We start from the raw sequence: 11,316 nt of genomic DNA on the forward strand, positions 1-11,316 counted from the left end.
TCCAAAGAGCTTATTTAGCATGGAGAATTCCTACAAATTCATTTAAATTCCAGCTATTTCCATTATTCTAATGAAAGTTATACTATCTACATCTACATATTAACGAGAACTGAAACCAACATAATTTTCTGTCCCTGTGTTAAACAAAGCTGGGAGCAGACATAAACCCCTCTTACTGTGTTAAACAAGGCTGAGACAAGTGATAGGGTTTGGATGTTTGTCCCCTCCAAATCTCATGCTGAAATGTGACCTCCAGTGTTAGATGCGGGGCCTAGAAGGAGGTATTGGATCATGGGGATGGATCCCTCATGAATGGTTTAACGCCATCCCCTTTGTAATGAGTGAGTTCTTGATCAATCAGTTCAAATGAGATATTGTTGTTTCAAAGAGTGTGACACTTCCCCACCCTCTCTCTCTTGCTCTCGCTCTTGCCATGTGATACACCTGTTCCCCCTTTGCCTCCCACCATGATTAGAAGCTTCCCGAGGCCCTCAACAGGAGCAGATGCCTGCGCTATGGCTCCTGTACAACCTGCAGAACTATGAGCCAATTAAACCTCTTTTCTTTATAAATTACCCTATTATTAAAAAGTCAAGAAAAGACTTTTTTTTCTCCACAGCTGGTGACGCTGTGGGGAAAAGGGAATGATTATACACTGTTGGTATGAATGTAAATTAGTACAGCCACTATGCAAAGCAGTCTAGAGATTTCTCAAAGAACTTACAGCTACCATTCAATCCATCAATCCCATTACTGAGTATATACCCAAAAGAAAATAAATCAGTCTACCCAAAAGACACATGCAATCATATCTTTACTGCTGCACTATTAACAACAGCAAAGACATGGAGTCAACCTAGGTGCCCATCACTGGTAGACTGGTTAAAGAAAATGTGGTACATATACACCATGGAATACTATGTAGCCATGAAAAAGAATGAAATCATGTCCTTTGCAGCACCATGGATGGAACTGGAGGCCATAATCTTAAGCAAATTAACACAGGAACAGAAAACCAAATACTAGATGTTCTCACTTATAAGTGGAAGCTAAGCATTAAGCACACATACACATAACCAAGGGAAAAATAGATACTGTGGACTACTAGAGGGTGGAGGGAGAGGGGAGTTAAAAAAACTACCTATTGGCTTACTATCAGGGTGACAGGATCTGTACTCCAAACCTCAGCATCACTTAATATTCCCATGTAACAAATCTGCACATGTACCCCGTATCTAAAATAAAAGGTGAAATTAACAAAAATAAATAAAATAAAAATTACCTAGCCTCGGGTATTTCTTTATAAAAGCTACAAAAGAACAGACTAACACAACAAGCAAAATCCAATCTGCTGCTTACTCCAGGAAATCCCTGCTTCTAGAAGATAAGGCTGTAAACCCCCTAAAACAGAGTCAACAGTAACAGTTTACTCTTCAAAACTCATTACGACCTTCCTTCATATGTTTACCAATCTAAATCTATTATGTCCTAACCTGTGCAATCCCAGCTAGTTGCCTAACTTGTAAGATCCATCTTAACATTCTCCAGCCCAGGCCCTGAATCTCTAAAAATATCCTCCGCTGACCTTCCCCTTCCTAAGACACTACTAAGACTATCAAGGCGGTATTCTCCCTAACTGCAACAGGTCTCATAAACTTAGCTTTGCTTCAGCAACAGGTTTTTCTGGTGGTTTTTTGCAGAGTCAATAGCCAACACTGACCTCTTCTCGCCTATGTTTTTCTTCTTTGGGGATGTTATCTGCTGGTGCTATGTCCCCAACGATGCATTCTGCCATATCATGAACCAGGGCTAGGCGTACACATCTGATCAGGCAAGAAATGTTGAATAATTACACAGAATTATATTTACTACAAGTTCCTTCTCTATACTCTTCCAAAGTTATATAATATATATATTTTTCTCCACCCTCACAGAGTATTTTAATGCAGTATTTTCTAAAGTAGTTATATTCTGCCAGCCTACAACAGTTCTGATCAAAACTATTAGTTCATATTCAATAAAACACATGTGAGTATAGGGGAAATTGTTAGCATGAATTTTTTTTCTTAAATGGTTTGTCTCTGAAATCTCACTTTAAAAGGCTGATAAATAGGCCAGGTGCAGTGGCTCACGCCTGTCACACCAGCACTTTGGGAGACCGAGGCGGGCGGATCACCTGAGGTCAGGAGTTCGAGACCAGCCTAGCAACATGGTGAAACCCCATCTCTACCAAAAATACAAAAATTAGCTGGGTGTGGTGGCAATACCAGCTACTCAGGAGGCTGAGGCAGGAGAATCATTTGAATCTGGGAGGTGGAGGTTGCAGCTGGCTGACATTGCACCACTGCACTCCAGCCTGGGCGAGAGAGTGAGACTCTGTCTCAAAAAAAAAAAAAAAAAAAAAAATTACATTTGACAACTTTCATGTTCCTGACACATGTGAATCATTCAATAAGTGGTTATGATTATTAGTGGTTAAGGAATAGTGGTCATAATCATCATCAAAACAGGAAGTCAAGTAATGAGATAAATGCCCCATAGGGCCAGTATGTTTTAGGCTCCCCACACTACCAAGGCAGTACAAGGCCCAACAGTGTCCTCTGAGATTTCCCTGCCTCTAGTCTCTTTCTGGTCCAGTTCAAATCCCAGACTACTCCAAATTGCATCTCTACTGGACTTCACTTTCACCTTGTACTATTTGCCAAAAACCTCCTCAGTTCCACATCATCTGCTGAGTAACAGAGGACTCCTCAGGCTTCCCAAATGAACCCTTTGCTGCAGTCAAGTTGATTTATTTCTCATTTGCAAAATACTCCTTTACTTTCCTACACTCAGGGCTTTGGTTTATCTGCCCGTCTCTCTGCATGCAGTGCCTTCTCCGACCTCTCTGGCTACGTTAACCCTTTAGAGCTCAACTCAGATTGCACCTCCTCCATTAAGATCAACCAAGAACAGGTGATCTCCCCTACTCTTACAATACTTAACATTTTCGACCATAACTTACGTTTCACTTCTTATTGAAGCTATTTTGGGCCTGCGTAATTCACTTGGGATTTATTTACTCTCTTATATGCTAGTAAACTTTTGTTCTGTGCTCAAAAAGCATTTTAACACTCGTCAATTAAATGAAGGGGGAGAGGATACCTCTTTCTCAGCTATGTCTTGCACATACAACTCCAAAAAGAAGCCTCACGAATGGATGCTACTATCCATAAAAGGCACTAGAAAGCACACAGTGTACTAATACAATGCTAGAATGTTAGACATAACACACTCACCTTCAAGGCCCCAATATCACACTTAAGTTTCCTCTGATACCCTAGGCAGGCTCTATCACTTGCCAACAGAAACCCCAGATTGCAGTTTACAACAACTGAGGCAACACAACCCACACCCTAAATTTGTATGATTTGCTTCAAATAATTTTTCTTGACCTATAAACTAACCTACAAGGATTTGACACAGGTCTCAGTGGTAAAAACGGGTGCACACCCATAGACCAGAATCTCTCACGAGCATCGAAGTCCAGCTCAGCTTACCGGTCTTTGTTAAGACGGTCATCTTTGATCACCATAGCCATAACTGCCATCCGGTACATGTGATCTGACACACTCTCCGGCCTCTGGACATTTCTGTATACCCAGCCAGTCCGTGGGACTCTCTGATAAATATGAAGAAGAAAAAGAAGTTTTAAAGAACAAATATTAACTATCTGCTATGCTCTTCAAGAGATGTCCAGGATATAGCACACAGAAGCCGGGTCATAATTTCAGAACCTATTACAAAATGTTTTGCTAAACTAGCTAAAATGATAGACATCTGGAATCAAATGAACTAGAGAGCTCAGAGAATGAAAGGCGGACAAGACAGAGAGAGATAAGTCACAAAGTCCATTCGTCAAATTACTCTGTTACTGATGTATAATTATGGAACATATGCAAGTCCTTTAAACAAAAACAAAACTGCATTTTTCCTAACTACAAGAGTTGGGGGTTTTTGCCTTCAAATAATCCTACACAAGCAGAAAACACTGTATTGAAGGCTCTTAACGTGAACGAGTGATAGCCTTCCAAATTCTGAGGCACAAGGGATAAGGGCACTTCTAATTGCTTGATGCTACCACCAGCCTTGACTCTTCCTTTTATTCACATCATAACTTCATCTTGTGAAACTGCATTTCTTCCTCAGAATTCTACATCTTTAAGGAATGTTACAAATAGTAGTCAGAGTGGCATGAAACGGATAATTTACTTTGAACTTGGGAGAGAGACGGGGAAGACGCACATGATGAAACTCGTGTGTATTACATTAAATCCTGTTTGGGGGGTGGCGGGGAGAAAAGTTGTTTCTGGAAGTAACTGTGAGACAGATATAAAACGCTCCACTTAAAATCTGCAGAGCCGACAGATTCTGTTCTTCCCACCCGTGTTCAGAAGCAGCCCCGCCCTCCACACACACACACACACACACACACACACACACACACACACGCAGTTCTGGGGTCGTGAGCCCCGGAAAAGCTCAGTGCAGGCAGGGCCAGGCCGGCTGCTCTCCGGGAACCGGCGCAGCTGCAGGGTGGACCTCGCGGCGCCGGGCTCTAGGCTCAGACTCCGTGCCGCCCCAGCTGGCCAGCCTGCCCCGCCGGCTTCTTCCTAGTCCACCTTCAGCGACGCGCGGCCGCATCCGCAGGACTGGGGCCTTTCCCGAATTCGGCGTGGCGGACGCGGCGCAGGAAGGGGAAAGGCCGCGGGCCGAGCGGGGAGGCCGGAAGCTCCGCCGCCCCACAGTCCCGCCTGCTCGGCCGCGGCCTCCCGGCCTGGTGCCGGCTCACCTTGAGCTGCCCTACCAGCCGCAGGAACTGCAGTAGGGACCGAGCCCCGTGGCCCGAGAAGGTCGCAGAAGAGACCGAAGCCATGTGGCCACCGACCCCGGCTGGGCGGAGCAGGCCGCGGCGAAGCTCCTCCCCGTCCTCCTCCTCCTCCTCCTCCCCTTCCCCTTGTCTGTCTTCCCCCTCTTCTTACACTTCTTTCTCTTTCTCCTCCCCCTCTTCTTCTTCCTTCTGCCCCTCTTCCTCCTCCCCTTCCAACTCCCTCCTCCTCTTCTTCCTCCTCTTCTTCCTCCTCCACTTCCGCTTTCTCCTCTCCCTCCTCCTCCACTTCCGCTTTCTCCTCTTCCTCCTCCTCCACTTCCGCTTTCTCCTCTCCCTCTTCCTCCTCCTCCTGCTCCTCTTCCTCTCTCCCCCTCCTCTTCCTCCTCCTCCTGTTCTTATTCCTCCTCCCCCTCCTCCATATTATCACGGTTTTCTCAGGCCCTTCTGTCCAGCCTTTGCCTTCCTGGCCTTGGTGTCCGCTGCTTGGGCATTGCTCCCTCAGTGGCAGACACCTTGCTTGGCACATACTCGACACTCAGTACTCTTTTTGAAAAATAAAGCTCTCCTTTCTAAATTTATGAACCTCGTTAGTTTTCAGTTGACAGTGTAAAACCATGAAACTGGGTGAGGTCACCTGGCAAGAGGGTGTGAATGAAGAAGAAAAGACACCCAAGGCCTGAACCCCAACATTTAGACTTTGTGAGATCAAGAGGGAACAGCCAGCAAGGTGGGGAGAGGATTAGTAGGTAGGATAGTTGTGCCTTGGAAGCCATGTACAAAAATATTTCAAGAAGGAAGGAATATGGTCAACCAAGTCAATGTTATGTCAGATAAGGACCAAGATTTGACTTCCAGACTTAGTAAATTCGATATTATTGGTTACCCTGACAAAAGCAGTTTTCAGTGTAGTGGGACAAGCAGAACCTAGTGAGATAATTCTGAAGAGAATAGGAGCAAGTATTACATACAACACATTGGAGATGGGGTTGGGGTGCTGTTAACTAGTGGCAAGATTGTTTAAAAATAGGAGATACTATGCATGTTTATTTACTGATGAAGGGGATCTAGTAGAAAAGGAAACATTGATTACATAAGAGACAAAGGAGAAATATTTGAATGTCGGCCTTGAGTAAGGAAAAATACTTTCCATCTGGTGTACAAGATAAAAGATGGGCTTTAGATAGGAATATGGAGAATTCATTCAAATATTGGAGGAGGACAGAGTGTAGGGTGACTAATCAGTCACAGATGTGGTCATGGGAGGTTGTAGAACTTCTCTTCTGATTGCTTCTATTTTCTCACCAAATTAGGAAGCAAAGTATAGGCTGGGATATTATAATAACAAATCAAAGGTTTATTTCTCTCTCATGCTAAGTGTCTATGGTAGATCAGCTAGAGGATGCTGCTTGCTCTAACCTTACTCAAGGAGCTAGGAGGCTTTCTTTGCTCTCTTTTGCCAAAATTGGAAAAAAGAAAAGTGGCACTCTGGCTCTTAAAGCCTGTCTCTGGAAGTGATATATGACCTTTCGTCTACGTATCGTTGGCGAAATAAGTAACACTGCCACATCTAACTTCAAAGGGGGCCTGTGGAGTGCAATCTTGCTAGGCCTCTGGGAAGAAAGGAGGCTAGAATGTTTGTGAATAGAGGAGGAGGCATTTGAGGTTTAAGGAGTGATATAGTTTGGCTCTGTGACCCCACCCAAATATCATGTCAAATTGTAATCCTCAAAGTTGGAGGAGGGGCCTGGTGGGAGGTGATTGGATCATGGTGGCAGACTTCCCCCTTGCAGTTCTTGTGATAGTGAGTTCTCATGGGATCTAGTTAATGGTGTGTAGCACTTCCCCTCTTTGCTCTCTTTCTCTTCTGCTCCGCCAGGTGAAGACAATGCCTGCTTCCCCTTCACCTTCTACCATGATCGTAAGTTTCTGCAGCCATGCTTCCTGTACAGCCAATGAAATATCTTTTCTTTATAAATTATCTAGTCTCAAGTAGTTCTTTATAGTAATGCAAGAATGGACTAACACAAGGAGAAAGAAGGCATGAAATAGTTTTTTTGAAGACTGGTTCAGCAACAAGATTAAATATGACTAAGAACCAAATAAATGCCAAGGACATTGGGGCTTGTATTAAACGTGGTTAGGATAATGACCTGGAAGCCATTTTTATGATGGTAAGTGGTGCTAAATAAAGGAAATATCAAGCCAGGTGTGGTTTGTGCCTTTATCCCAGCTACTTGGGAGGCTTAGATGGGAGGATCACTTGAGCCCAGAAGTTTGAAACTGCAGTGAGTTATGATCACTCCAGCTTGGAAAACAGAACCTGTCTCTAAAAAATTAAAAATTAAAAAATGGAAGGATCAAGGATTAAAAAGAAGGATTAAGAATCAGAGGCAAAGTCAGACAGTCCACTGGAGGAACACGAAAGCTAATGACCAAAGAGATCCAGGAGAATAAGGAAGATGAGGATGTTGGATTTGCAGAAGGATGTAATAAGGGGCTTTCAAGAGATTGGTGCCATGAAGCAATGGGACTGCAAGCTAGCTGGGGAATGTGCAGCGTAACCCTTATGGTTCCTTCCGAGCAGCCTTGTCTTCTTTTGCCAACGCTGCACTGATTTCCTTTGAGCTCCTCCTGATTCATGCAGGCTTGATTTAGTTTCCATGGGTATTTCTGTCTGTATTTGCAACTTTGCAAAATACATGTGAGTTATCTTAACTTTGTGTAGTGAGCTGTAAAGAATTTCTCCAGTTTCCTAAGTGATCAGAAGTTGGAAGACGTCAAGTTGCTGAAAAATTATGAATTGAGTATAAATAGTTTTTGAGGGACACTATTTAAAGATGATATGGATTTTTGGAGGGGACATTACTATCTAAAAATAAATTGTTACTGTGAAAACTCAAAATATAGTGCCAACTTCTTGCTTTTGTAAACTGCAGATGTTCATCAGGGTTCGTAACAAGGTTTATTCCTACTCTATCATTAAGGACATCAAGATGTTTGACTCTAGAAGGTAGAATAGTAGCCTTTTAAGGATATCTAATTTTTCCAGAGCTTGTAAATATTTCTATATTACATGGCAAACAAGAATGGTAGCAAATGGAATTAACTTTGCTAATCAGCTGAACTTAAAATAGGGAGATTATCCTGGATTATCCCAATGAGTGAGATGTAATCTCAAGGGTTCTTAAAGACGGAAAAGGGAAGGAGAAGAGTGAATGCCAAAGGGATGTGATGGGACAAAGACTCAACTGGCCATTGCTGGCTTTGAAGATGGAAGGGGCCATGAGCCAAGGAATGCAGGCAGACTCTAAAAGCTGAAAAAGACAGGAAAATTACATTTTCCCCTAGAGCTTCCCGGAGGGAATGCAGTGTGGCCTGCCCCTCGATTTTAGCTTAATGCAGCCCATTTTGACCTCCAGAACTGTAAGATAATAAGTTTGTGCTAAGTTTATGGTAAGTTAAAATAGTAATAGGAAACTAATACAGTGGATAATCATATTGGATGTCCTGAATCCCTTTTTACCAAATACCCTTCTTCCCCTTTTCTGCTGAAGAAGGGAAATTGGCAAGCCTGTTTCTATTTCACAAAACCAAAGACATATTTCAATGATGTGTTGGTCAAGCATCTTCCTCTAGCATTAGGTTAGAGGAAATAGGAATCTATTTATTTCCACAGAAGGTGGTTCCATTTTAAAGCAGTGAGCAAGGAAGGAGATTTGGCACAATGTACTTGAGTCAATTGGAAGGAAAGATGTTTGAAATTAGAAGGCTCTCGTTAGAGGGATTCTTTACTTGGATCCAATATACATTTCAGGGGAACCTGTGGATACCCTGAAATTGTCTACAAATTGTGTTGCTTATGAAAATTTTTTGTTTAGAAGATTATTAAAGTGGTCTGTTGCCAGAACAGGGGCAAAATCTGCCACTATTGAGAAAGCTGCTATGTATCTGTGATGTAGTTCACAAAACTCTGGACTCAAAGGTACAGCTGATTGAGCCTCTGTTAGTGTGAAGCACTGTTACAGCTCTCATCTTGTTTTATTCTCTCATTATCACTCCAAGGTATTAATGATTCCACATTCCAGATGGGGAAACTGAGGTGCACCAAAGCTAAAGAATTGGCCTCAGTTTTTAGAGCCAGGAAACGGTGCAAGCACTGAAACTCATCTCCTTCCAATCTTTCTTTTTGTGGCACTTGGTGCTCCCCAGTGGCTATTAGTACCCAATTCTTAATGTTGTGGAAATTCAATGAGATTACATGCCTGAAATGGATTTTGTAAACTTATTTATATGAAGAATTGGGCAAGAAAATAGGTAGCGATAGATTGATCTGAGAAATTTTGTCAGAAAACATTCATAAGTCCATTCTGGGAGATGACTAAAGAGTAGAGATCAAGTCTGACCAAAAATCCAAGTTCTGTTTTGTTCCTTTAAGGTATTCAAGGAAGAAGTGCTGCATCGGCCTGCTGCATATTCCTTGATAAAAAAGGTTTACATCAGTTGTTCTCAACCCAGGTTGTTTTACTCAAAAGGGACATTTGGCAATATTGGAATACATTTTTAGTTGTCGCAGAAAAGAGGCAGAGGAGGGGAGGAGCAAATAAGAGGCAGAGGCCAGGGCTGCTGTTAAAATTCTTGCAGAGCACATAACAACCTTCTGCAACAAAGAATTATCCAGCACAAAACATCAATAATGCTACGATTAGGAGACTACACTCTATATGTTTAAAAATAAAATGCTTAAAATTACTTTCCTTACATCATCAATGAATTATAATCAGGAAAAAATTGATGCTATGTTTATGAGTTATATGGTAACTATGTGAATGAGTTATAAGGTAAACAAATAAGTTTCACATAGTATCTCGTCTTTTAATTAGTGTAGAAAAACTCTCGAGCTTACCCCTGACAGAGACTGGAAAGATGAGAGGAATTAGAGGATGGCTTTGATCATTTACGTAACTAGGTTATAGTAGAGAAATTCAGCTCAAAGAAGATAATGTAGGATATTAAGTCTGGGAGCGAAGGAACATTACAAAAGGAATGTTTGTTCAAGGGAAAGAGATTGGGCTTTGTTCTATTTTGCCACTTTCTTGCCTGTGGCTAAGTATTACAGCACAGAAAAAAAAAAGTCAAAGGGTGCACACTACTTTCCCCATAAAATCAGGCATTCACTAAAGAGCCAACGGAGGGCTTTCTGTTCAAAGGAGCAGGAGCAGAGTGAACCAAGTCTCTGGTGGCTGAGAGTGATGGTGAAGACTTTGCTCTACAAAAGACATGTCTTCCTTCCAGTTAACTTGAAGCTAAGCAAGGACACTTTGGCCTTCAGGCTCGAAACCAATCACCATTAACAGATGTGTTAGAGCCACCTCTGGACACATCTGACTTATGGAGTGGAGAAGTTCTGCATATATAAAGACAATGTTGCTGTTTTGTTTTGTTTTAATTCTCTGAGTCCATAATCTCTTACACCAGTGTTTTAGTAAGCCTTCGGAACTTCTCCATAGATCACCATCTTCAGTGACTACAGTTTTTCATAGTTGTACAACAGGCTTTAGCTACCCTACAACCCCATTTTTATCATATGGGATAGACTCGAACTTTTATCTTTTCAGAGTGACCAAAGCTACGGTTTGACTCTGCTTATCTACATGCATCATAAGGAATAAGGCAGGGTTTCAGGTGAATTTCACAGAGGACTTTGAGGCCTGCCACTGCCTCTGGCAGCTGCTATGTGATGAATCATCACATGTCTTAGACCTGGTGGCGTAATCCTTCTCCAAACAGGGAAAAAGAAATGAAACAATGGCATACACTCAGTAGTAGCATTTTCCTGTTATATAAAGGAATATGGTTACTCCTAAAAAACAGCAGCAAAGTTAAGTAATACGCAGAATGAGTTACATGAAACAAGAACTAAGAAAAATTTCTGAAAATATACAATTTCCAATCATTTGGAATATTTCTTCTTCTAACCAAAGGAAATACTGCTATTGTTGTTGTTCTAGTGCATTTCTAACTAGTAAAGAGTAGATGTACGTTTTGCAGCAAAATCTTAGTTATCCTAGAGGCCAAAATTCCAGCGATATTATGCATCTGGGATGGCATAGAAACCAGAAAATTAAAGGGGGGAAAAGAGTTAAAAGTATGTCTAACAAAAAATAAATCTAGAGTATCCAGCAGTAAAACCATCAAACCAAAACATGATTTGGATTTTGCCCAAATGACACTTGGCACTTAGTGGTTCCTCGGTTTGATGTCCAGAAAAGATAAAGCCACTTCAATGTTATAAGAGTCATAAAAGTCAAACCACATCAGCATGCAAGCCAAGAAGTGTAGACGTGTGGTGGAAAAGAGAAGAAAGTAAGAAAGGGGAATGGTAATCAACAAAGGCAACAAGTGGGGAATATTGCAAGTAACAGATATTGACACAAGGAAAAAAAGTT

The 11,316-nt window shown here is 41.9% G+C and overlaps 1 protein-coding gene across 10 annotated transcripts in view; it reads right to left on the reverse strand.

Annotated features, from left to right (window-relative positions):
* HDDC2 (HD domain containing 2) overlaps positions 1 to 4,971 on the reverse strand; it is a 77,353-nt gene extending 72,382 nt beyond the window's left edge. For 9 of the 10 annotated variants that reach the window (XR_004248841.2, XR_004248839.2, XR_009212482.1 and 6 more), the window contains exons 1-3: positions 4,832 to 4,970; positions 3,540 to 3,661; positions 1,721 to 1,823 (exon numbers count right to left, since the gene is read on the reverse strand). Coding sequence is in view for 4 of the 10 variants with exons in the window: in XM_032158252.2 (XP_032014143.1) it covers positions 1,721 to 1,823; positions 3,540 to 3,661; positions 4,832 to 4,915 (309 nt within the window). In the remaining 6 variants the exon portion in view is untranslated. Of the gene's footprint in view, positions 1 to 1,720; positions 1,824 to 3,539; positions 3,662 to 4,831 lie in introns of all 10 variants that reach the window. The other variant, XM_058435540.1, reaches the window with a different exon arrangement.
* Between the last annotated feature and the right edge of the window lie 6,345 nt (positions 4,972 to 11,316).

This window comes from Hylobates moloch, unplaced genomic scaffold (genome assembly GCF_009828535.3).
Source record: "Hylobates moloch isolate HMO894 unplaced genomic scaffold, HMol_V3 SCAFFOLD_2, whole genome shotgun sequence".
In the NCBI taxonomy this organism is placed as follows: Eukaryota; Metazoa; Chordata; class Mammalia; order Primates; family Hylobatidae; genus Hylobates; species Hylobates moloch.